The sequence below is a fragment of the Eretmochelys imbricata genome, chromosome 6 (genome assembly GCF_965152235.1).
Source record: "Eretmochelys imbricata isolate rEreImb1 chromosome 6, rEreImb1.hap1, whole genome shotgun sequence".
In the NCBI taxonomy this organism is placed as follows: domain Eukaryota; kingdom Metazoa; phylum Chordata; order Testudines; family Cheloniidae; genus Eretmochelys; species Eretmochelys imbricata.
In genome coordinates, this window is record NC_135577.1 from 25495993 (window position 1) to 25522444 (window position 26452).

At 45.5% G+C, this 26452-nt stretch overlaps 1 protein-coding gene across 4 annotated transcripts in view; it reads left to right on the plus strand.

Moving 5' to 3' along the window:
* The window catches only part of BRSK2 (BR serine/threonine kinase 2), a 425109-nt gene extending 399545 nt beyond the window's left edge, over positions 1-25564 (plus strand). Inside the window, exons 17-22 of one of the 4 annotated variants that reach the window (XM_077820019.1) lie at positions 4046-4169; positions 5931-6111; positions 7449-7538; positions 17245-17292; positions 24210-24274; positions 24917-25564. In XM_077820019.1, coding sequence (XP_077676145.1) covers positions 4046-4169; positions 5931-6111; positions 7449-7538; positions 17245-17292; positions 24210-24274; positions 24917-25450 — 1042 coding nt within the window. In that variant the 3' untranslated portion in view covers positions 25451-25564. Of the gene's footprint in view, positions 1-4045; positions 4170-5930; positions 6112-7448; positions 7539-17244; positions 17293-24209; positions 24530-24916 lie in introns of those variants that run through there. The other 3 variants (XM_077820020.1, XM_077820021.1, XM_077820022.1) reach the window with 3 other exon arrangements.
* The last annotated feature ends 888 nt before the right edge of the window (positions 25565-26452 follow it).

Sequence of the window (26452 nt, forward strand, 5' to 3'; positions counted from 1 at the left end):
ATGGGATATAGATTGTTCTGTCCTCCAGTGACATCCCCTCCTTTCTTACTGCCTCCTTAAACACACCTTCCTTTCTCATCCATGTCTGCCAATAACAGCTAATTGACTTCTAGCTGTTCCTTACAAGGAGGATGTCTTTACTGCTACACATCTCCAGAAAGACCTATAGAAATTCAGAGCTATGAAATTGGGCAACATGGGGGCAGCTAGAATTCAGTATAAACCAGGGCAGACTCATTAATGCACCATAGAAGGAACAGTTGAACTAGACATATGCGCGGATGGAGTTGGGTCTTGAGAGATGTGGGTTCAATTCCCTCCTCTTCCCTGTGTGACCTTGGACAATTCACTTAATCTTTTTATGCTTCAGTGCCTCCATCTGTACGGTGGGGATAAGCATATTCTCCTCCTCCCACCTTTGGTGTGTCTTGTGTATTTAGGGCAAGATGGTGACTTAGACTCAGATACTTGTGCAGGGGAGGGAGGGGAAGTAAGAGTCTGTTTTTCACCGCTTATTGGCCACAGAGCAAGGGGGAAGCCAGGAGGGAAGTGTGCCTCTGAGACGTGAACAGCACCAGTTGTCGTTTTAAATGTGCCTGGAAGGCAGGGGATAGTCCTACTCTGGAGATTAGTAGGAGCTCTCCATGTGCCCTCTTCTGAACATATCAGAGGACGAGGCAGTAGACCACATGTGTCATGCTTCTCCCAGGATTTCCAAGTCTGTGTTTCAGTTTAAAAAAAGAGTTATTGCCCTCTGAAACAGTGCCCACTACACACAGAGTCTAAACCATGGCCCCTCCCATCACCTAGAGAGGGTTTTCCACGTATGTGAGGGCTCCGAAGACCAACTGCAGTGGGGAAACTAGGCCTCTCACCACCTGCTGGTCAAACAGCTCCTGATAGGTTTTAGAAGAAAGAAATAGTGAAAGGGTCTATAGCATGTGGGTCCATCACTAGAGAGCTGAGAGGGAGAGTTTGGTGGGTTTGTTACTGAGAGATCGGGGAGAGAAGCGAACTAGAAACAATTAGGGAAGAGGTGAAAGCTTCAGCCCTGGTTATTTAACATAAGAATGGACATAGCACTGGAAAATCTACAGTAAACTGGAGAACTAACCCTGCAGTAAGGCCAAGGGGATGGACTAGAAAGATGACCCTGGGATGTTAGGCCTTTTCCATCTTAAACTTCTACTGCTGTTCAAGCAACAAAAGTACATGGCTCAGTTTTCACACATGAGCATCCGTTTGGTTAGTTTTACTCTGCAACTGAAGATCTCATGTGCTTCCCCAGAGGAATCCCTCTGCCTCCAGCCCCATTTTGAGAAAGAGACAGGCAGAGAGGTGAGAGGACTGTCAGTGCCAGTCACTTTTGTACTGCAGGGAGGAAGGGGAATCTGGACTGAATCTGAATCTGAATCTGGAAGGGGAATGACAGCTTTTGGGCCTGATTCTGGGAGATTCTAAGCATCTCCTTCAAGGTGCTGAGAGCCCTTGACTCTTAAGAACTTCAGTTGGATTTCAGACCTTAAAGTGCGGTTCTACCCTGAAAAATGATGAAGTACAAAGGGCAGCTTTTTACTTGGCAGGTCTGTTCCGTGGTTATTTGCAGAGACAGATCTGCTGAGTTGGCGGAGAGAAGTCAGTTTGTACTGGTTTCTGATCCTGTGAGCTCTGCAGAGCCAACATAGTGACAGGGGAATCAGCTGGAGTCTATTCCATCTTGTGCATCACCAACAAAATTGTTTACTGAATTCCAATCAGTTACAGGCAGTAAGGTGTCGGAGTTGTCATTGAGGTCTTAAACTAGCCTAGTGCAAAGTCTTTATTCCTGTTGAGAATTCATGAGAAGGAAAGAACTCAGCTGGACCCTGAGATCTCAGGCTGAGTTTGCAGGGTTAATGGCAAAAAGCCTCATTATTGTATCTATAAAGGGAGCCCTTTTATCTGTAGTCACTGAGAGACCAGTAAATATAGGGACCCGCAAGGTGATTTTTTTTTTAATGATTAATGTACACAGAAGAGCCACATTTAAATATTTACACTTTGGCCCACCCCAGAAGTGATGGATACAAGCCTAGAACAACCAGACAGTTTAAATAGATAACCCAGGTGCAAACAGCTAATGAGCAAAAGGCCCTTAACATGCAGGGAGTGGTTGCCCCAGCTTTCCAGGGGGGCCTACAAAGTTGTTCTGTCATTGTGAGGCACATGAGCTCATTAGTATGTAATTTCCTTTCATACTCTAACCCTAGCTTCTTAACGACCCATTTAAATGAGAGGTTCTTTCTCTTTACTGCTCTCTGCGGTAATCTTTGGCTCACTGACTTAGTTACAGCTGTCTATGAATATTTTAGGGAGTTATGGTTTTCCAACCCACTTTTCCTGAGGAGGGTGATTTACCAAACTGCAAGTGAATCCTTTTGCACTCTGCTCTTGGTCACCTGGGGCAGATGGAAACAGAAGCTGATTAACACTGAGCTGTCTTCCAGTTCTGATCTTTCCTCTGTGTGGATTAAATGGTCAATAAAAAGACAGTGCTGTGATGCATGGAGCAATCCAATAGTCAGGGCTGAGTCCAGCTGATTTCAAGACTTTGTTCTCCATCCCAGATTTCAAGACTCCAAATGAGTTTTCCAGGGTGTTCCTCTCTCTCCTTAACCCGAGTCTGGCTCCAGGCAGCCTAGATCTAACCAGTTCTGTTTACGCAGTGAAGCAGATCTTTAGCCAGGTGCCTATTGCTGAGCTGTATTAATCCCTTTTCCAGATGGCTCTTTACCAGAAAGACTTAAGGTTAGAGAAACTCTTCTCCTGTTATGTTGTGGAGTATTCTCCCAAGAGAAGTTGTGGAAGTCCATTGCTTGGTGCACTGTAAACCAGACTTGACATGGTCACTATAAAATATTCCGCAGGCAATAATCCTGCGTTCGCAGGAAGATGGACTGGGTGGCCTAGCGGGCCTTTTAATCTCTAACCTCTATAGACAATCCATCCCTGGTGTAATTTGACTGGTTTCAATGGAGTTTCCTCTGAGATTAATTTGATTCAAGAATTCTATAGCTGTGTCACATGACTGAAGCGATCTTCCCCCTCCACCACACTTTCTACAGGGGCTACCTACTACTCTCAAGCCCTGGCTAAGCCCGCATTGATGTAAATGACCCTGCTTTTCTTCTGTAGTCCTTTTACTTTATTAGTGAATGTTGATGAAGCAGTGCTGGTGAAACCTCTGGAGTGGAAATACACATTTGATGCTGCTGTCAGTGTGAAAACAACAAAGTAATTTCATTTATGGTGGAATCAGCATTCAGTGCTTGAGAAAATAGCAGGTATTGGCCACCGTCTGTTAAAACCAAGAATGGTGGTTTGTGTACTTTGATATCTCCTCCTTGATACTTGGTGAAATTCACCCCGGGCAGAAGGCCAGCACAAGGGCCATGCATTCCTTAGATTCCCTAAGTGGGAGTTAAGTAATATATAGGCCTTGTGCTAGCCCTCTGCACAGGGGTGAATTTCACCCACTGACATGGCAACTTGGAGGGAGACTGAGACACCCAGAACAATGTGGGTGTGATAAATAGTGTCACCCCAGGAGGAGATTTTCAGGTTAGGAGCTTCACAACTTTTAGAAAACCTCAAGTGGGCTGGAACTGACCTGGAATGACTTCCAGAAAAATCCAGAGTATCAGTGTCACCAGCACCCACCATGATGCCAGAAGACACAGGAAGAGCCTTGCAGGGAATCTCTGAGATCTGTATGCAGATTTTATATGCACTGTATAAAATGTCGTATTGATTAGTGTATTTGGTTAGAACTGCGACAGCGGCTCCTGGCCTTCCATTGCTGATCACACGTGCTGCTGTAATAAAACCACATGGTCTACAGTCTAGTGTTTGATTGAGTTACATCACATCACCTGTTGTAGCAGCATCACAGTGTGATGAAAGCCTATCATCCTTGTGTCGTAGGCATGTTTGTCCAAATGCCAGGTGTCTAGGAGATGCTTTTCTGTTCTAAACTTACTCCTTCTTTCTTTTTTCTTCATGTCAGGCTTGCCAAAAAATCCTGGTTCGGTAACTTTATCAACCTGGAGAAAGAAGAACAGATCTTTGTGGTCATTAAAGATAAACCACTAAGCTCCATCAAGGCTGACATTGTGCACGCTTTCCTTTCGGTAAGTAAATCTGGCCCGTGCTATAGACTCATCTCACTATTCAATTCCAAGGACATCCTAAGTCCACATATTCTTGGGCAGGGCCCCCACATCCTGGAATTCCTCCCCAGTACCAAATTTCCCCAGGGAGCTTGCAAAGCGCTAAAATGAAAGAGTCTTCCATGGACCTGCCGATGCTTGGGGTTTAAATGCAGTCAGAGCCTGACGTGCTGCTGCAGTGCCTAGAAAGTCAATTCCCTTAATCGACTGTTCCATTAGATTTATGGCACATTATTTTTCCCTTCTCCTTCTGGGGATCCTCAGGGTGCTCCCTCCATCCCTTGCACCAGATGGGGAAATCGGTCTCACATCAGACTTTCTAGTCTTAAATTTAAATCTCCCCTGTACTTTGCACACATAGAAAGCTCACTTTCTCCTACAGCTGAAACATCCATGGTTGGGGATGCTGTCTGTCTGCAGCTTAAAGTCTCCACACCTGGGATCTTGGGATTAGTGGGGGAGGGGACATCTCTTCTTCCCAGGCACAGAAGCCCTATTCTCTCCCACCCATAAGTACAAATGAAGAAAATGTAAATGAGAGTGAAGCTGATTTGAGAGAAGTTTTTGTTCTAAGGAGTTAGGTACATTTTTTAAAATTTGAGATGCGGATAGGGCTTAGTTTATTTTCTATGTTTTGCTGTATGACATTGTTTTTCTGCAGAAAGGCACTAATTTTCGATCTCTATGATATACCTGCTGTAATGAATTCCATTCCATAGAGCAGTCAAGACCCCTGAACTTCTTTGCACACAGCACAGACCTGTAAGAATGGGCTATAACAAAACAGTCTGCTGTCCACCGTAAATGACCACACATTTATTTAAACTATGCCTCTCCCTTACATGAAGTCCATGAATTCAGCTCCACATATGGGACTGGTATATTGGCTTTTAGTGCCAAGAAGTCACTGTGAATACCCCAGCTGCTCTCTCTCACAGCTAGCTTCCTAATTAAAGATAATGCAGCAAGCTGCTGAATGAATCCCTAGGGACAGATTTTCAGAAGAACACCATTCCTATTTAGACACCCAGATAACTGGCCAGCTTGCTAAGATTTTTAGCATGTTGAATGCTGAGCCTATTTGGAATTCTGACCCTGACTGTCAATGCTGGGCACCTGAAAACCTTGCCCTGAACAGTTTAGAAACTCTGGCCTCAAGTGTGAAGATCTTAGGAGTACCCTAGAGGTCACTCAGAGGTCTGTTTCCTACTAATAGGAGGTGGGGGGTAGTTAGGTTCTTCCCAGGTAAACAGTCCCTGTAGAGATCCCAGGTTCTGGTCCTGTTTATCTGTCCAGGTCAGCTATCGAGTATCCCTTTTCCTGGTCTCTCTTTGGTATCCAGCTTTGAATTTTCTACCCCCACTTGATATCATTTCTCACTGAGCTGTGAGGATCTACTGGAACTGATGCTTGGGAGGACCCACTATGCTCAGTTGTACAGCAGGGGGAGTTCCTAAATATGTCAAGTAACTTCACCAGTATGCACTCTTTAAACCTGGCTTGATCCGCAAAGTACTGTGCATTCATGTGAGGTGCTGAGTGCCTCAACTCCCACTGATTTTACAAGAGTGCACAGCTCATTGCAAGGTGGAGCCCATAGGCAGCAAAGCTTTCTCTCTCCGATGGCTGGGAAGTCCAAGCGAGAGAGAGAGAAAGAGTGATCTTCTTAAATAGAGCTTTTGCCCTCTGACGATATCATCCCCTACTGCCACCCTGTTTCAGATTCCCAGCCTCAGTCACAGTGTCATCTCACAGACAAGTTTCCGAGCAGAGTACAAGTCCACAGGGGGTCCCGCTGTCTTCCAGAAGCCAGTGAAGTTCCAGGTGGACATAACATACACAGAAGGGGGCGAGGCACAGAAGGAGAATGGGATCTACTCAGTCACTTTCACGCTCTTATCAGGTAACCACGCAGTGGCTGCAGCCTGTGGGCAGGGGAGCATTCACCCTGCCAGTGGGGAGGTCAGAGCATGAGGGCAGACATGGGAGCAGAGAAGATAAAAGCCTAGAAATCAGGAAGAGAGGAAGAACTTGGGAAGGGAAGAGGAATGACAGTTTAGGCCTCCCGCGGTTTGGCAGTGATGGGCATGCTGGGAGAGAAAGGGAAGGTCAATGGGAGCAACTACCGTTGAAGAGGATGCCATCATGGTCAGCCAAAGAGGTGAGCTAAAGTCACTGCTGCTCAATGCGTTGGACTTGAAATGCTCCATCTGTCCTGGCTTATTGTTTCAGTATAAGGTGTGTCTCTGAGCAAGGCACTGGGCGGCCACCCACAGGGCTTTTGCCCTTACCCAGAACATAAGTAACAGGGTAGCCACTCTATTGTCTTAGCTGGCCACCAGGCATATTGTGAGAGAGACAGGCCAGTCTGACTCAGAACTGCAGAACTAGGCCCTTGACTAACCTGGATTCTCTTCTGGGTCCTCTCCCCCTCCCTCCGCCATCAGACCTTTACCCCTTCCCCAAAGGCTATGAGTATATTCCCTCCCGAAACAGGTCCGGTATCAAGCGAGCCATCTCGATAGTGGCTGCACAAATCCAGGCTGTGCACCAATACCAGAGCCTCCCCTCCTCTCTAGGGATAGCTCGTATCACCTTTTGATACACACTTGCTCCCCACAGATGGGCTGTCAAGTCTGAGGGAGAAGTCATTTCTGATTTTAAATCCTTGGGAGGAGGGGCAGGGGGGCTAGACCTAGTGGAGATGTGGGCTGTTTAGATTGAGGCTGTTAAGCAGCACTAGGTTACAGACAGTCTTGGCTTTGATAGGATGGATATAATTATTGCCAGTGTCCAACCAAACCCCATTAGAATAGATTTTGAATGGATCTGGCAATAGGAACCTTTGGAGGAGGGCATTGCTGTAATTCCCACTGAGAATGCTAATTCTGGAGGGCAGGGGAACCGTCTGAGGGAAGAGAGAGATTAAAAAGAGAAAACGAACCTCACATTTAGAAAACCAGCTCCCAGGGCATTTCAGATACTAGGATGGGAAAGGAGCGTCTAAGCTCGACTCTTCCAGGGAGTCCTTCACAGCCTAGCTCTAAAGTGGTCGTTCAGTAGCTCTTCAGTCACACCCCACCACCAGCCCACAGACACACTACCCGTCTGATAATGGGGGAGGGATGGAGATTGAAGGGAAGATGCTTGTTTTTCCTTCCCCTGTGTTATGCCCTGTGCCTTATGGGGGTATTCAGCTCCTGCTCTCTCACCGCTGATTGCGTCTTTTCTCCCCCGCAGGTCCAAGCCGTCGCTTCAAGAGGGTAGTAGAAACCATTCAGGCACAGTTGCTAAGCACACATGACCAGCCTTCAGTGCAGCAGTTATCAGGTATGTTGTTTTCACTGTTCAGTGCTTTGCTTCAGCAAGGACATGAAGGTGAAGTGCCTCTCAGTGGGGGGGAGGGGAGAAAAGATGGGGGAACACATCCCTCTGATTGCAACTAGAAACTAGCTTCATTCAGACAGAACAATAACTCTCCGCCCCCATCCACCCTACTCCTGCCTCCCACACTCCATCTCCAATGTCCCAAGTGACTTCCCATCTCCCACCCCAAGAGCCATCTGTACCCGCTCAAAGAAAGCAGAAGTTCCAGATTTTCTGTAGGTCCCAAATAGCAGATTAAAGACCCCTCTAGAATGCTGTAGAACCCCCTATATCCACTCCTGGAATAAAGCTTGGAGCTGCCTTTAGCAAGAAGTTAAGAGCAAAGGCTTTCTGAGTGTCAGAAGGTGGCTCTCAGCTATGGGTAGTGGTGTTAGACACCTGGCCCTGTTGAACGATTGGTGTAGCCTTCATAGTGTATTCAGGTTCTGCAGGATCCCAGCTTTCATTTTTTTAAAAAGCAAGTTTCTAGCCCCAATGATTGTAAAAACCCAAACAAACAAACAAACAAACAAAAACCCTTCCAAGTGGGACCCCAGTGTAATTAATGCAGTCATCTTCCTGAGTCTGCAGTCAGCCTGAAATGGTCACTGAGAGGTGCGAACTTCCTCACTCCATTAAGCACCTTGGAGTGTTCGCCCTAGAGCCTAACAATGACACATTAAAATGTCAGCATTACCATTCATTGCTGATCATTTTAAGAGAACGAAACAGGGAAGAATGTGAGAGTTGAAACCCCTGGAAAGGTGGGAATTGGGAGTTACTGCAGGAAAGGAAATGCAGCGGGAGAAACAGAGGAGACACAAGAGAAAGAAGGATGGGAAAGGAAAACAAGAAAAGGCAGAAAGAATGGGGAGAATTTTCCCATTTGAATGATGCTGACTCCATTAAGTACTGAGCAAATAAAAAATGTTAGTAACTAAAGGATATGTATAAGGGCCAAATCGTCTGCTTGACCTTTGTGTAAACCTGCCATTGCTGTGATTTGGGGATTTGCTGTGGATTTAGGTGGATATGGAGTCCTAAATTTATACCCTGGCCCATGGATTATAATTAAAAATGGAATTTAGCCCTCTTCAAGAAGGAGTTCGATGCCCTTGCTGTAACAGTGTGGCAGGTGAGTGAATTAAATCTGGAGACAGTTCCAGCTGGGAGAGCTATAGAGAGAGTTTTTCCACAAGAAAGAAGTTGTCACTCCATTTAGGAGAGATCTTTCCCGCCTCTCCTCCTCCTGCCAGTATTGCCTAGCCCTTTTCCCTGTAGTACTGGAGACTTCTTCGCCCTCCAAGAGCCACTAAAGGAGATGGGAATGGCTGGCAGTCGAGAGCTAGATTTGTTTTAGGTTAACTTAATCTCAAGGAACCAAGTGCTTTTTTATTTACTGTCCAGTCTTATGGCATTAAACCAGACACCAGAAAGAAATGAGACCTTTCCCTCACCCGACACCTAGTGTCCTGCCCTCTCTGATGGGGTTGAGAGAGTTGGGTGATCAGAGAAGAATCCTGTGGTAGAAATCTGGCCAATTCAGACTAGTTCTGCCATTCCTCCTGCTGTTTGACTAAAGGTCCCCCTCTCCTTGCCACTAAGGGGCAGAAATCCCTTATCCTCAGATGACCAAACCCTATTAAAGAAATTCATGACCTCTCTAACCAGCACCATGCCCTGGCCCTCTGTGCTTCATCTACTGAAACTAGCTCAAGAGATTTAGACCCTATTTTTCCCAAGTGTTTAAAGCAGCCAGGATGTCCCCATTGGAGAGTCTTCTCAGTGACATGGAACAAAATGCATTCGTCTGCCTGAGAGGTGAGGGAAAGCATTCAGGACAAACCATGCTGTGGGAAATGGATCCGACATGCGGCTTTGTTCTCTCTCTCTCTCTCTCTTTTTCTCATGGGAAATCAAATTATAAAAGCAGAATTTCTTTCCTCTGTCCAAAGCTTCACCAGAGTATCTCTGCGGAGCAATGGAAACCCAGCCCGTTCCTTAACATTACCTCCATGTCACTGAGAAGGGGGGATTATGCATAGAAATCTAACGTACAACAGGAACAGAATGGGTGGGCTCTTGTAAGTAAGAATGACAATACCCTGCAGCAGGGCAGGGGAAGATTCCAGGCAATAGGACAGAGGAGAGACTCCAAGTCAAACAGTCCCGCAGTCAAATATTCTGCTCAACAAGATGTGTATGTTTCTCAATAAGGAGAAAAAGGATGCCCCTTGGAAAATTTAGATTGGCTTCTAGGGCCAGGAGAGAGGGAACATGCCAGGGGGAAGGAGAAAAGAGGATTGTTTCCATTAAGGTGGCTGCCAGCATTTGAAAGCTGGCAAGCCAAGGAGCACATCTCCCCAGCTGTACTGGAGCGGGTGAAATGTGATAATGGGAGGGGACACAGAGAAAGCAGTGACAGGCTCAGTGTCCATCAGCTAGTCCAAATGACCTCTGGTGGGGCAGAAGAATTTGTCTTGTTGGGTGGCAGCCTTGCCAGTCATGAAGTCACTTCCCAGAACCTACCATGGGATTAGTCAATTCTCTCTGAGTGGAAAGCAAAGATAATTCTGTTTCTTTCCTCTCTTCCCAAAGCCTGCAAAGGATATGGGCAATTTTGTTCCGAATGCCTGTCCACGGGGCTTGGGGATGCTGTGGAGACACAGTGCTCAGCCACAGGAATGGCACCAAGCAAATCCGCAGGGAGCTATGCCCAACCTTGCTCATTCAAAAGGATGGTTTGCCACAGGGTGGCGTCTTAGGGAGAGTCAAGGGGAGGACATGACTGAGAAGGAGGAGAGATTGAGACAGAGCTTGCCCATCCCCCACCCCTAGGAAACAAAACTGTTCCCTTCCTCTCCCATGGCTTCGAAGAAGCTTCAAGTCTAATGATTGAGGTCAGCAAGACAGGGCTGCTGGTCTCATGCTGCCGAGGTGCTAGGCACAAGGGGGTCTTCCTGATCGTTGTTAACACCCCATGCTGGGCCTTGTCAGCCTCTCCTGCAACATGAATTTGTCCCCAGTGCTGTTCCTGTTATCAGGTTAATGAGATCCATTGCACTTGGCCTCTGCAGCATGGTGCAGTGGCTCACTTAGCTTTGCCTGTCTCCCTACCAGCCCTGATCGTCCCAGCAGTTGTACTGCATGTTAGATAGTACCTTACTTCACTGGTAGTCCCACTGAAAGCAATGGGACTCCCAGAGTACGGTGCAGCTCTGCATAGGCACTGACTCCATGGGTGCTCTGGGGCTGGAGCACCCATGGGGAAAAATTAGTGGGTGCTCTGCACCCACCAGGAGCCAAGCTCCCCGCCCCACCTCATCTTACCTCCTCCTCCACTTCCTCCCCTGAGCGTGCCACATCCCCACTCCTCCACCCAGCACTTGCCGCCGCCAAACAGCTGTAGCTTGCAAGCTCTGGGAGCAAAGGGGGAGGAGTGGGAACGTGGCGCGCTCAGGGGAGGAGGCAGGGAAGAGGCGGGGCCAGGCCGGGGATTTGGGGAAGGAGTCAGAATAGGGGCAGGGAGGGGGTGGAGTTGGGGCGGGGACTTTGGAGAAGGGGTTGGAATGGGGTCGACAGGGGGTGGGATAGGGGTGGAGTCGTGGCAGAGCAGAGGAGGGTTGAGCACCCACCAACACCAGTAGATGTTGGCACCTATGCAGCTCAGCACAAGTAAGTCTGGCAGGATCTGTCTCCTGCTTGCTGCCACAAACCTACCAACTATGAAGTCATGTCTCCTGACTTCCAGGTCAGATGCCGTTATAGGTGGGGCCATTGGAACAAAAATGTATAAAGTGAGAGAGGTGTGGGAGGATCAGTTACAGCTTTATTTTAGAGCAGGATTACCCATCACTGAAAGTGTCTCCAATTCCGTCAGTGTCAGTGAGGACTTGTAAGCTCATGATGCTGATGTTTATTCTCTCTCCTGCCCCTCTTTGATCCACTAAGTGACATGCCTGCCCACTAAACCAGCTGGCCTGGGTTTCAGAACAGGACTCACCTTTCTCTGTCTCTCATTTCCCTGAGCTCACATTAGCATTTGTAGATGTTGCAGTGTGTGTGTGTGTGTGTGTGTGTGTGTGTGTCTCTCTCTCTCTCTCTGGTATAAGTGCGTGTGTTTCTGTGTCACACCTCTGCACCCTCTGGTCTCACTCCCCAGGTAATATCCTCCCTTCATACCCTCATTCTCCTTCTTGGGACTCACTTTGTTTATTCCCTCTCAACAACTCTGAAGCAAGAAAATAAATATATAAATGAATGAAGTCCATAGTAGAAATTAAATTAAAATAGTAAAAATCCATTCAACATCAGAAACAGAGTCCAGTTGGCCAATATCAGTCCAACACACTCCCCCAGGCAGTGCAGGGAATTAATGCCTGTACATTCTAACTGCTGGGACAACAGCAACATCAATAAATCCATTACGCTCCGCCCTGCCCTGGAAGGACCACGCTGTCCTGGTTCGAGAGAGAAGAATACAATCTCCTTGGGCATTCAGCCTTGATCCCACTCCACACACTGCTCTACCTGTGGTACTCAAACTTGACCTAGACAAGACCACCCTCTGCTGGAACAAAAGGATCCCCATGGGGGAAAAAATCTCAGCTCTTTGCCTTTGTCTCCATCCAGTACAATCTCTGCTAAAGTATACTGCACTTTCCTCTGATGCATTTTGACACAGGAATAATAAATACAGCTGGTAAATAGGGGTCTGCAAGAACTAACAGTGATCATTTCACTGTGCATCAGTTTTCCCTGCATTAGCATTTCCTTTCCTTCCTTAGGCTTGTTCCTGGAGAAGGGAGTTCTCCACATACCCTTTTGTCCCGTTTTCTGGGCAAACAACATTGCATCTCTGCAGTAGACTTGCTGCTTCCTTGTTTACTTTTTGCTACTTTATATCAGGTTTTAACTCTTTGGTAACTGATGATTTCAGAACGTTTCAGTCTCACAGCTGAAAATTCCAGCTCCCAACATCAGAGTTAACAACCAAATAGATGCCTTTCCCCCCCCACACACACACACACACCCCACCTCCTCAAAACAAGGCCTGTATGGATGCTTTCTGCCATATCTCTGTACTTACATCCAGCATATACATATGCTGTCTCCTGTTGTACTGATATATGTACTGTGCAGAATAAATGATCCTTAGCTGACTGAAATAGCTTTATTAGTTTATAGGCTTTTCTTGCTGTGCACTCACATTTTGCCCAGGAGCTGTAACAAACTGAAAGATTACCTAGGAAGATGGATATGAAACTTGCAACGTCCAAATGTAAAAAAGGAATTGCAGATTTTCATCCTCAGTCTAGAAAGATTGAGTACATAACAACTGAGCAGCAGGAATTTACAAGGAAGTAATTCCACCAAGGGGGTTCTGGTGAAGATCTAAACCATAAGAATGAAATTCAAGCATCCACATCCTTGATGAGAGAACAATATACTTCAGACAAGTACCCAAAAGCTGGGGAACGTACTTGAACTACCTTGGAGCTGAGCAAGCTAATGGCAATCAAGAGCACTCAGCACCTTGCAGGAGATGCTCAGCATTTGGTAGGATCAGATCCTTGATCTGGAAATCTCACGGCCACAGTCTCTTGCCTGATATTTTCTTTATTAGCAGAAATCAGAAGTACCAGGAAACCGAATTTTTTTGCAGGCAAATATAGGAAGTGCAGAAACATATGAGAATGTAAAGAAAAAAGAAAAGAGAGAAAGAAAAGTTGAGAGAACTTCATCAAAATAATAATCATCAAAAATAAGGTTCAGGGCTGCTCTGAATTTTGATGCAAACCGGTGTATCCATATCCTCATGAAACACACTGGATTTGATTTATAACAGGGTCTTTGTTACATCAGAAATCTGATTGACTGCAGGAGTCTCTGTGGTATAAGGAGTACCCAATATCACCAGCAAAGATATTATTTATTAACATCTGTTGTACATTTTAAGAATTGCAGTTACATGACACACCCACGCTTCTCAGATGGCTGAAGGCACTTGGAATTCGGCCTCATTTGCCTCACAAGACATCTGAATTGTGCAGGCATCCGGTTCTGGATTATTATCCATGGAGAGAAAACCAGCTGCAGACAGTTTGCTGGGTTGGTTTTCATTAAATATTCTATGGATAAAAATGCTATTTTTAGGTTGTGAAACTTTTATCATCTAGAATTAGTATTAGAACAAAACATTACAATATGATGGAAAGGACTGAAACTATTCAAATGGTTGTTATAAGGAAGACGGGGAGGGGATCTTTAGCCACTCAGTATTTAACTGATGTCCTCTGAACTACAGTTTCCAGAATGCATCTGTGTGGTGTTCTTTAAAAAAAAAATTAAAAAAAAAACACCTGATAATGCATGAGGCAGGCATCAGAACTAAATATAGATTCTTATGCAGTTACAGGTACTATACAACATATAGAAATGCAGTTACAGTCGTTTTGGTTGAACATTTTTAAGAAACAAAATGAGTTATTTGTTTTTGCCCTCCAGATATTTTTCCATGCTCCTGTAATTCCGAAAGAATTTTTGCATTTTTCCCTACCCATCACATACACATCTATAACCTGCAATTCATATTTTTGAAACAAAACTATTATATAATGCCTAAGATATTAAATTGAATTGCATCCACAAGGCCACCTTTACAATAATTTTTTGTTTTGTGGATTTGTCTTCTTGCATTCGAATCACTCAGTTAATGTATTTGTAGCAATTAAACAATTAGATGGATCTAAATCAGATTGCAAAAACATCTATGATAGCTGACCACAAGTGACTTTTAAAAAATAAACAGTATTTGCACAAGATATCCATTGAATGTAATATTAAGTTTTTGAGCCAAATCCACAAATGCATGGAAATATCCAATTCACTGGAGAAACTCCCCAGTATCTAACCCTCAAAAGCATTACCCAAATATTCCCCTTTGTGTGTGGAGTGTTGGTAGCTGAGGATCCAGTCCAATTCCCTTGGAAGTCCATGGAAGTCCTGAAGTCAGTGGCAGTTGGATCAGCACTTAAAAGCATGGAAATTCCCATTTAAGAATTAGTTTTCAGTCCTTTAAAGAACTGGATCTGCTAATCATTGACTAAATTCCCTGACCTTTAGCAATAGGTGGTGAATGCCCCCAACAGCTAAGCAGAAGGGGACTATACCATTACACATCAGAGGCTTGATCTAATACCAACTGAAATCAATGGGAACTTTTCCATGGCTTCAGGGCAGTTAAACTGAAGATGGATCCAGCCCAGCTAATGTAAAGCCATTTTTTCTTAAGTCCTGCAACATCCCTTAAGAACTCAAAGCCAAATTCATCCCTAATGTAAATCCATTGAAGTCAGTGGATTTATTCCACGGAATAAATTATGCCTTGTGTGCCTCAGTTTCCTCATTGATAGAATGGGGATAATAAAACTAAGCTACCTCCCAGGGCTGTTGTAAGGATTAATGTTTTTATGGCACTTTGAATAGATAACACTATGGCATAGAAATCCTAAAGGTTATCCTCCAGCCCCATTTGGATCACTGGTCCTTCGTAATGTCCCAGCATGCAATTGTGTTGGTGACATTACTTCAACCAGAGAACACAGCTGGGACCTGTCCCTGCTCCATGGCAGGTCAGGTGAGTGCCATAGTTGGTTTGATTATATGGTGCAATTTTGTGAAGTTTGTAATAGAGATGGGCCTGGAAGTTGGCAATCTGGCTCCAGATTCAAGGGCTCAGTCCCATCACTGGTTTGTAATATTATTTTATAACCAAAGGGTATAAAATGTCATTAAAAAGAAAACCTTTGTAAATCCAGACCACATAGTAAAACAGGCACGTATCTGGCAAACACCCCTCACCCCAGTCCTCTCCTGTCCCTCAGAACAGGAGCAGGCAGTGCAGGTGGGGCTGGATATTGTGGTTGGCGGTATCTGCTATTGGAGGCCTTGGGCACAGTTTGCGGCAGCTGAGGGAGTTCTAGCTAATCCAAACCATTTGCAGACTCATCTTTGATGTCCTAGTAAATTCGAAATGTTGTTATGTAATTTCAGTGAGGAACATGGTTTGTGCTGCACATACATAGGAATACATCTAACTCCTACCCTTGCCCTGTCAGGGGCAGGATGGCCAAGGCCCCTAAAGGACAATTAAACCTCCTGGCCCCCCTCATGTGCCTGATCCCCTTCTTTTTGTCCCCCACTCCCTTCCCTTGAGCCCCACACCACCCCATGCCCTAAGCCTCCATCACAATCCCTGCCCCCTCCTCCTAGCCCCTCTCACACACCCTATTTTTCCTCTGCTCCCTGATCCCCTTCCATTTTTCCCTCTTCCCCAGTCCTAACCCTTTTTCAGGAGCCTCCCATGCCTGGTGGTATTATTTCTCTGATGCCTCTGACAGCCAGACTCTAACCTTTGTGTTGGGGATTGCTGGAGGTTCTTCTCTGCTGCTCCGATCAGTGCCAATGGACCCAAAATGCTCTCCCTTTTCCATGGTCTCTAGAAAACACCTATTGTGATCTCCCCACCTTGGTTAACATCTGGGGAGCATCTTATTCAGGCACATGGTGTCCTCTACCTTCTTTTTTAATTACTTTTCTCAGCATTCTGGGGAAAGGGGAGCTGACAGATTACCCAGGCCTGCCCCCTTCTTGGCTGGCATCAGGAAGCCTATCACTCTGGTGTCTAAGTGCTGGTAGAGAGTCAGAGCAAGAAGAGAACTTAAACTGAATTAAGTGCATTAGAAATCATCTAGCTGCTCGGCAGCCAGTGGGTGCTCAGGATTGCCCAGCGTTCTGAAGCCATCCCCCTGGGTTCTGCGCATGCTTCCCGAACGCTGGGGAATCCAGAATACTGACAGACTGGGGAGGAGTTCCACATGGTCATGTTCAACCTGGCTGGTCTTTCTGCATTAACACTTACATTTACTCTACCTTCTGCGCCCTAGTTTCCTGGATTTGGTTGAGAAGCACTTAGCTGCCATGGTGATGGGAGCTACAGGCAATTTTGATAGAAAACGCACATAAAACAATTTTCGGGCATATTCCACCATCCTTTTATGTTAAGCAGAACTTTAGTCTGTGAGCAATCCCGTTAAAATCCATCTGACTAAGGGACTACCCCGTCTGAGTAAGGGAGGCAGAATTATGTTTATGACTGAGAGGATATCCCTTGGAGTATATGAGGTGATTTTGTGATGGGGATGGATGCCGGAAGAGTGTGACTGACACCTAGATCACATACAAAATAGCATCCTGCCAACGTGGTGGTGTTGCACAGATCAGCTGCTTAGTCACCATCTTGATTTTGTAGGGCTACTTTTGTGGCTGGCCAGGTGAAACAATATGGTTCAAGATTTTTAATTCATTGATATAGTTGCAAAACATTATTTGCTTGTTTTAAACATCTGTAACTGAGATAAGAGACTGGATAGAAATGGGGGGCAATGAGGCAGATTGTGCTCTCAGTTACACCGTGGGGGTTCCGCTGGCGTAAATGGGGGCACAGTTTGGCCTGGGTTCTGGGTTGTGTAAACTCCTAGCTTTGTGCGTTTCCTGCTTCAGGAGATAATGCGCTAAGTGACTGCTTTGTGCACAGAGGTATGGAAACCTTTTTTTTTTTTTTTTATGTTTTTCCATCCCTCCCTCCTCTTTCCATTCTATGATCCAGACACCACTAACTGTGTGGAGTTGATGACTGGCAGACTTTCCAAATGTGGTAAGAACTTCCCTTCTGCCTTCTATCCCTCCCCTAACCCCTGCTGAATCACATAATGTCCTCCTCTCCTCCCACTCCTTTTGCACATCTGCCCACCCCCTGACAACTCCCTGTACCTCTCATGTACCTTCTGTACATACGCACACCTACTTCTGTTCCTCCCCATCCATACCCCTACACACAAGGCCCATCACAGTTTCACCCTGCACAGCACAAGTATGCGTTGTTCCACTTGTGAGTTTCTCCCCTCACTCTAATCCATGCCTGCTGGCATTTTTGCTTTTTCGCCTTTGACTCAGACTTCACTTTGAAGTCGCCTTTCTGTGGGTGAGGCTGTGCACCGCAATCCCTGCTTTTGAGTTGCTGCCTCCTTGTGTCTCCTGCAACAGAGAGAGAAGACTACTTTCATTCTTCTCCTCATCACTCTCTCCTCCACTCCCCCATGTGTGTTTGGGGTAATCCCCTCTTTCTCCTGGAAGTCCACTGCATAAGACAGATCCCACATTATGGGCCAGATCCTCAGCTGGTGTAGATCAGCATAGCTCCAGTCTGACTCTGAGGATTAATATTGCCCTTCTGGGACCAACCATAGTTGAGGCTTTTTACTAGGGATGGATTAACTTGTTTCTCCCAAAACTCACATTTGACCTTGCTTGAGGTTCCACAAATTTCATTTAAATTTACACACACACACAGAGAGATTTTTCCTTTCTTCCTGTGTATTTGCCCTTCCTGGTGAGAGCAGAAGTGGAAATGCCCGAATACACCAAGGGAGGTTTTTCGCTTGGTACTTCTGGCCTGAACAGAAACAGGAAGTTCCTGAAATGACACAAGAGAGCCTCTTTTCTTTAGATGTCTAATCCAGGATGGTAGGCCTGAAACATTCAGATGTTTATCTGAACCTGAAGTCCAAACCTGTTTAGGATCTCCTCACTGAGTCAAATACTGCTCTTGGTTACACCACTGTAAATCCCAAGTAACTTCTTTAGCTTCTGTAAAGTTGCTCTGAGGTTACAACGGAAGTAATATCGGATTTACAAAAGTGTAGCTGAGAGAAGAATTTGGTCTGTTACCTTTTATCCACATGATCTCTTTCCATTAAATTACAGTTTAGCTGGAAGGAGTTTTTCTGATTCTCTGGAGGGGGTTCATTTTGAATTATTACTTCAGTTCCTGGGTTATATTGTTCCCACTCTCCGCCTGGAGGCTCATTTATGTCCTAGGCAGATCTCCAGCCTCTCTGTAAAAGCTTCAAACAGCAAATCTGTCCTCTCCCTCAAGATGCAGTTAGTTGCCTGGAACCGGCAGCAACATCATACAAAAATACTGAAATTCAGATTCCACTGATTGCTTGAAAGTTAATTGAACTACACAGAAAACCAGTCGGTGCTCTGCACTCTCTAAACAGTGTGTCTATTGCTGTTCATCTTCTGCCCAGCCACGCCCACCAGCTGTCACATTGTTAGCTTCAGTACTAGCAAGGAGAAGGGAGACTGGAGCAAAGGCCAGTGAAAGAAAGCATTTTGTAGGCAATGGAACAGAGGAAGTACATGGGCAAATCCACCTATGCAATAATAGGATTCTTGTGGCTTAATGGAGCCACGGTCTATGTGTCACACACACTTACGCACAGAGTAGCAATGACTTATGTTGTGCCAAATTCTACCCTCATATGTAACTCCAGTGTCATTCCAGAATTTGACCCCCCAGAGGCAAACTCTTCGCTGTGGCTTTGAGGACAAGCAGCTTTCTGTGAGGCTGAAATGATGGTTCACCAACTAGCTACTAGAGGTGTAATAACAAATAAGCAACAGTGTGTAGACCCAAGCACCATATTCCATCAAGTGTCCCAAGTCGTCACAGTCAGAGAGCACCATCCTGAGGGGCTGTGTGGTTTAAGCTTGGTTAGACTGTATTTAGGCTCCAGCTGAAGTGGGCAACTTTGTGATCGCTAATGTTGAGCCCCGCACTGTTATCTATACCGGGGTGCAGTGGCAGAAAAGATCCTGAGCTGCTGCTCCCTTACGATGACCCTGACCCTGTAGGCATTGGACAGAGAAGTTCTGTTCCTTATGGCATCCCCCCGCCATTTGCTCTGCCCCTTGCCCCCCGACACAGGGGCACCTGCAGGAACAAGCTTGCCAATGTGTGCTGCTCTCCCATAGTGGAAGGCATGGCTCACCATGTTTGTGCTGTGAGCCTGTACAGAAGGGAATATTCCGGTTTTTGATGAAATCTGACGTTTCTCAGTTTCCTGCTGACTATCAGCCATTACATATATAATTGATGCAATCGGATTGATATTGATACAAATTGTGACCCAGCCATGGGGGAGTGGATCTGGGGGAGAAGTCCACCATTAAAGATCATAATCCAATCAGGATTAAACTATCACAAGAAATACTACGGGCCAGAGTTTCCAAAGAGCTCAGGCCCAGATTTCCAAGTGCTCAACACCCACAATTGGGGCCAGATTTTCCAAAGGGCTGAGCATCCAGCAGTTCCCACATGGGGCCAGACTTTCAAGTCTCCAACACCAGGTGTCTTCCTCTCTTAATACAGCAATATATCTGCCTGCAGAAAACTCAGAAACGTCTGTTTTAATTAGGAATATTGCCATACAATCTGCACTTTATTTATGTCAGTCAGTGCCTCTGAAGGTCCCATGTGAAAGTCAAGGTACTGTGCTTAATAGGAGTGGCTTTCCTTTTAAATGAAACACAGTGTTGATGAGATTATGTCACAGGAAATAGGAGGTGAGAGGCAAGAGGCAAGGAATGAAATTTTCACCAGTGCCACCTTGGGGACAGTTCAGGGAACTTAAAACTTGTGAGTTCACTGTTGACTGTCTGATAGGAAGGGGCAAATCCTGTTCTTAGGTGCCAGTATTGTTCTGGCACCGGGAGCATCATATATGAACAGAAGATGGGGATTGGGAAACAAAGGCCTTTAAGACAATGGACAGTGGCAATGCCCATGATGCTGGCCGCAGCCATGGCTTTAAGAAAGAAAGGAAACCTTTCATTGAAAGAACTCCCTGTGATGAATTTCCTGTGTTTGAAGGCCAAACCATTTGCAATGAGGGTATCTTTCAACACCAAAAGCTTAGGCCCCTGTCCCACACCCTCTCCTGGCGTGCTCTCTGCATTACCAGCAGATGTTCAAATGCACACACAACTCCTTCCACTCCCCCTCCCAGTCAGTTCTCTGTAAAGTTGTGTGGCAGTAGTGACTTGGCCAGTGCTAGCTCTTGGTAGTGATTTTTGCTGGCAATGATTGATGCACGTACAAAACGTTCCTGAAATGGTAGCAGAAAAGAAAGATGCAAGAGAGGGAGAATGTGTGCAAGCCGTAGCAGCTTCCAAACCCTCCTGATTCCTTTTTGTTTCTGGTAGTTCCAGCAGACGGCGCTGAGGTTCTTTATGAGGTCAAAGCAGACACATTGTTCCTGGTGTAACCACCCGCTCTTCTTCCGTGAAGCTTGTCGGCTTTGCCCAGGGTGCCTGTGGCCTCACTGGTGCTAAGTCCATGTCAAGCAAATTTCTTAGCAATGGCAAATGAAATATTGGGTCTTGAGAGAGAGTCCATGCAGCCTATCTGGACAGGGGCTCTTCACCTCCTTGGTCTGGGGTCTGGCTGCAATTCCTTCCTCTTAGTGCTGGCTGTACCCAGTCCATTTACAGTTGCAGCTTCTTTTGCGGCGTTAGGCAGAGTCTGTGCCGCACATGAATTACCCTCTGCGTAGAGATATTTCTATTTCACTCCCTCAATGCCCAACCCCTCCATAGCTTCAGTACTTGTTTTCAAGCCTTTTACCCTCTGCAACATCCACCCCTACCATCTGGCTCAGAAATGCACATGCCCCAATCATGTCACCACTCAGTCGCCTCTTTCTAATGAATATAAACTTAATCACCACATAGCTATGATGCTTCTTGCGCTTTACCATCCTTGCTGCCCTTCCTCCGGTGTTTGTACTGCATCCACCAGAGTTTGTACTCAGGGTTAAAGAAGCTCCCAGTCATGGGACATTATCTCTCATTCAGAAATATTACACTAATCCTTCGAGACCCTGACCTGGATTGGCAGATGTGATATATCCCACTGCCTGTACCAGGTACTAATAGCAGGAGACTTCTAAACATAACTAGTGATGGTCCACTAACTTCTGCAGGTTCAGGCCCCATTTTCCTGGCAGTTAACCAGCACTCACCATCTTGGTGTTCTCAACATGCCTGGCCCTTCTTTATTTATCATCACAGAGCAAGTATCAGTGCGGGTGCCCTTTACTCAATCCAAAACCATTATCTAAATGAGTCCATGGGTGTCCTAGCAGGCAAGAATATGGATGCTGTGGTTGCCCATATTGCCTGGCCCTGGTTACCAACAGGACAAGAGAGGATGGAGACAAACTATTTAATTGCAAGCTCAGCTACTGTAAAAGGCAAAGGAAAGAAAGGGTTAGTGAAATGGCCTATTTTTTTTCAATAGCTCTCTCTGAATATCCCTAAGGATTTCTCACTTCCCATTAAAATTTGAGCTGAGAACACTGATTATAAGGAATTCAGTAGTGATATCGGCAAAGGGGAGGTAGGCTATTAAATACTGTTGGCCCAGTAAATCTCCAGACACTTGAGAGCCAGTAGGGCATGGGGGTGGGGGAAGAGTTGAATATTTTAATAGGAGGATTTAAAATCCTGTATTAGGACTCACCAAATGCAGAGCATTTACATATAAAATGTACTTAGCATTTTGTTGGTCCATTCGTGCAAATTAGACTTTTGTCTTCTGTACCTGTCTATGCAAAGAACTTAAACCTTCCCAATCCCCATAGAACTCTGCTTAGTCTGCCCTCCCCCTTCCCTCTAAGCCTGTGGAATAAACTGCTCCCCTGAATCACTAGAAATACCCCCCTCTCCTTCCCTCCCTAGCCCGCATTTTTTTTTTAGTGCTCTCTTCCATTCTTTCTGTCTGCTGACTCCATTTGTGTATGAAGATGAGGGTCCAAAGCCACATAAGAACTTGTCCTGTCCACAATCCTGCATTCAAGGCTGAGTGTTACTTGCATTCCCTGCCCTCCCACCTGCCGCGTCCACTCGTTTTTCCCACTGGAAGGGAGTAACCACCTCTAGAAGTAGAGAAGAGTCTGAGCAGAGCGTGTGCCCGCAAGCCATCTGGCTAGGACAACTTCACTGAGCCTTAGAGAGGGGCCTCAGTAAAAATCCTGTGGCTGAAACCTCCATCCCCCTGAACTCTGGGGAGATTTCAGAATCCAAACCAGAATGTGTGTGTGAAATTCATGGCATGTCCAATCTCAGCCACAAATTTAGGATCCATGTTTCAAATTTCCCCCAAATCTGAAGGTGTTGGTGTTGGAGTCTGAGGTTTTGGTGTGGGCCATCTCTAAGACTGAGACCTACCTAGGTAGCTAGGTCACACCTGTCCAGCAGCTAATGGTGGCTTGGACTTGTTGTGTTCAGTGCAAAGAACCAGCACCTGCACTCAGTTAAACACTATACTACCTACCAGACAAAACCAGGCCTATAGTTATACAGGTAAATGAGGGCTCCTTACATAATATTTGTGCCTTTTAAAGTGAGGAAATCCCAAAATTAGAGAGACAAGGTGGGTGAGGTAATATCTTTTATTGGACCAACTTCTGTTGGTGAAAGAGAAGCTCTCCTGCTGACAAAGCGCTGTCTACACAGCGGGGGTTAGGTCTGTATAACTACGTTGCTCGGGGGGTGTAGACAAAACCTTAGTGTTGTTCCATTGTGGGTGTGGGACAATGACACTTCATACACTAGAGAACCATATGGCAATGATAATAAAACGTATCGAGGGTGTTATAGAAAGGGGAAATGGCAGACAAAGAGATTTTTTTCAGTGACATGAAAGGCTGTGTTCTGACAGATGTGCAGCACCCAATCTGCACCATAGCTTGCCCTAATCTCGTGGCTAAATTAATTAAAGTTTCCTAATGCTGTTTTCTATTAGCGTATGATGCTGCAATTCCTTTGGCTTCCAACTCCATAATAGTGAAGCTCATTGGCTGTTTTAAAGAGGGTGGAGTGCAGAGTATATCAGCCTGATACTAGTTCTTGCTTTGTGGTCCCACCAGGTTAAATCGCGGCCAGAAACCACATGTGCACAGGAGCCTGGTCCTGCAGTCTGCTGAGCATTCTCAACTCCTGCTGTTGTCAATAAGGATTGAAGGTGCTCAGAATCTTGCAGAATCACAGCCCCACACATACTAGTTGAGGATTGCCCCCTTGCATCCCAGCCCTACTCACGTGTCAAATGCTCGTATTCCCCTGGAATGCACAGGTGTTCCAGGCCAAGTGGTTGAGTGGGTGTTCAGGGAGAGACCAGTCAGTGTAACTAAAAGAAGGAAGAAAAGCATAATGTCTAACACAGAACTTGCTAAGGCTGCAAGGCAAAGTTGATCATGCATTAATGCCCCACCTTTATCGATGCAGTTACACAGGAACTGCATCCCCTGAGGGTTACAGTCCACTCATAGAGTTGCCAAATAATTCCAGACCAAAGGTATAGCTGTTTCCACAACGTGGTGCGGTGTGCCAGGCTTACGTAGCAATGGAGTTCTCCTGCTAGGTAGGATCTCTGTTCCCAACCACATGGTAGGCAAGTAGGACATTCCCCCCTTGGCACGTTTTGCTCCCAGCCTCTTTACTGCCAGAGGTGTCCCATCCTAACACTCTTCCTCTTGCTGCTCATCATCTTCATCCTCCACACACCCCCATGCACGTGGCTCTGGATCTCTCATCACGTTCTTCTTGTTAAAAACCCCATTGTTCATTTGTTTGTTTGTTCTCTCTCTCTCTCTCTCTCTCTCTGTTTCTCTTTCTCTCTGTGTTTTTTTTTTTTTTTTTGTCTCTTCTGTTTTGTGTACCCAGGCAGCCCATTGAGTAACTTCTTTGACGTAATTAAACAACTTTTTTCAGACGAGAAGAACGGGCAGGTGAGCCATCCCCCCGGCACGCCAACCAAGCATAGCGCAAACAGCAAGCGGAGCGATTCCGATGCTAATGACTATGGGTCTAGAGGAGACAATAAGTACCCCGCTGGCAAAGACAAGGCAAAGATGGTCTCATCAGGCGGCCTACAAGACCAACCTTAAATAAATACATTTTAAAAAATTAAATAACTTAAAAAACAAAAAGCAAGAAAGAATCAAAGAATATTCCTTAGCAAGCTAGCCTCTAAACTAGAAGGATGTATATACCTTTCCACAACAGTACAAAACTGTCTATAGACAAATTTTGTAAGAAGGAATGACTGTATATATATACATATATATATTTATATATGATATATAATATATATCTCAGAAACAAACACACACACAAAGAAAGAAAAAGAAAGAAAGAAAGAAAGAAAGACAAGGTAGCACAGATGACAAAATCCAGTTCACCAGATCTTGGGTTGTGGCTTTTTTGGTTTGTTTTTTTTTTTGTTTTTACATCTCCCTGTATTTTGAGTATTTTTATTTTTTTCCCCTCCTGATGTTTTGTTGGATTTTTTAAATTATTATTTTTGTTTCTTGTTCTGTTCTTGCTCTCTCTGTTTCTGACGACACCACTTGTTTCCGCTCTGCTACCAGGAATTATCCCGAAAAGTTAACATGTCAGCCACGGCTTCACCTTCTGTGCTCTGCGGACACTTGTTGACGGAAGGAAACCGATGTAGACTGTCCAAGGACCAGTCCTGTTTGAGGTTCCCAGCCTCCCCCTCTGTCCCCAGGAAATGGGTTTCTCCCCCACCTCCTCCCAAACACCTCCCCAACACGCACTTTTTCTCTTTTTCTTTTTGGTGCTCCACGAGGGAGATCTGCTCAGTAATGGGATTGCACAACCTGGGCTGGAAGCAGGTTGCAATTGTTGGAGTGACACCATTGCCCTTGACAACATTCATCGGTGCAGGTGAACTCAGACTGGCAGGGGGAGGGGGGCAAGAAACAAGGGGAAATGTTACCATGAAACCAGGGAGCTCTCTCAGCCAAAACCACCAAGGAGTGAGTAAAAGCAAAGCGTCAAACCAAGAATATCGGGGAGTTTCACTGTGGGATTTTCTCAAACTCCTTTCCCCCCCACCCCCGTCCCCACCCTTTCCTTTTGTTTTTTGTTTTTTTTTTTAAATTGTGTTTGTTTTTTATACTCTTATCATTTTGCTTTTCGACCTGCTGGAAGGGGGGGGATCCCCTCCTGGGGGTGGGGGGAATGAACAAACACAAAAACAAACAAACCTTAAAACTTAGGGAAAAGGCAACATACGGCAGCAAAAGAGGCGGGCAAGGATTCTGCCTCGCCGAGAACAGCCTCTTGCCACCAGCTGCCGTTGCCACAGCTGCTGCTCCTTCTTCTTCATCTTCCTCCCCCGTCTTCAACTCCCCGCCTACCACGCTGCCGGGTTGGGACCTTCTTCCGCCATCTGGATCTGCCAACACCCCCTGCATTTGGATGCAATTGTCGTGTCGCTCGTGCTGCATCAATATCAGTATTATTATTTATTTGCTGGGTTTAATTTATTTATTTGATTTATTGGGTTTTTCAACAAACAGAAGAAGAAGAAAAGAGGATAATTTGGGGGGTATTTTCCCATGTGTGTGCGTGTGCATACCACTGGCACTTAGTTCATTTGAGTGAGACGAGGAGTCAGTGCTATGGGCAAGTGAATCACGAAGCTACTGTAAACTTTAAAAATTACTGCAAGATATTTTTATAAACTTTTTTTTTTTGAAAGGGGGCTGGCGGGTGGGAGTGGGTGGGTGAGGACTGTTTTTTGTGCTTAAGTTATTATTAGGTCTTGGTTATTTATATATACATATATATTGAAAAATTTAAGCTGTTAGATAGATCTTCTGTTTTGTTTAATTACTGTGTAGAGGCGACACTGATTCCTATTTATTTGGGGGCGGGGGGAAGGTAGAAAAAAACCTTAAATGTTCCTCTTGCGAACTTGACTTTTTATTTATTTATTTATTTTGGTCTTTTTCCCCTGGGAGCTACATGACCAAGTGTAATTTATTCTGGCCCAAGTTCAAACGAACAAACAAACATGGTTGTAAACGTCAAAGACAAAAACACAATGAGAAAGACTTCTTTACTGAGGTTTTAAAAACATAGGGTTAGCATTAGAG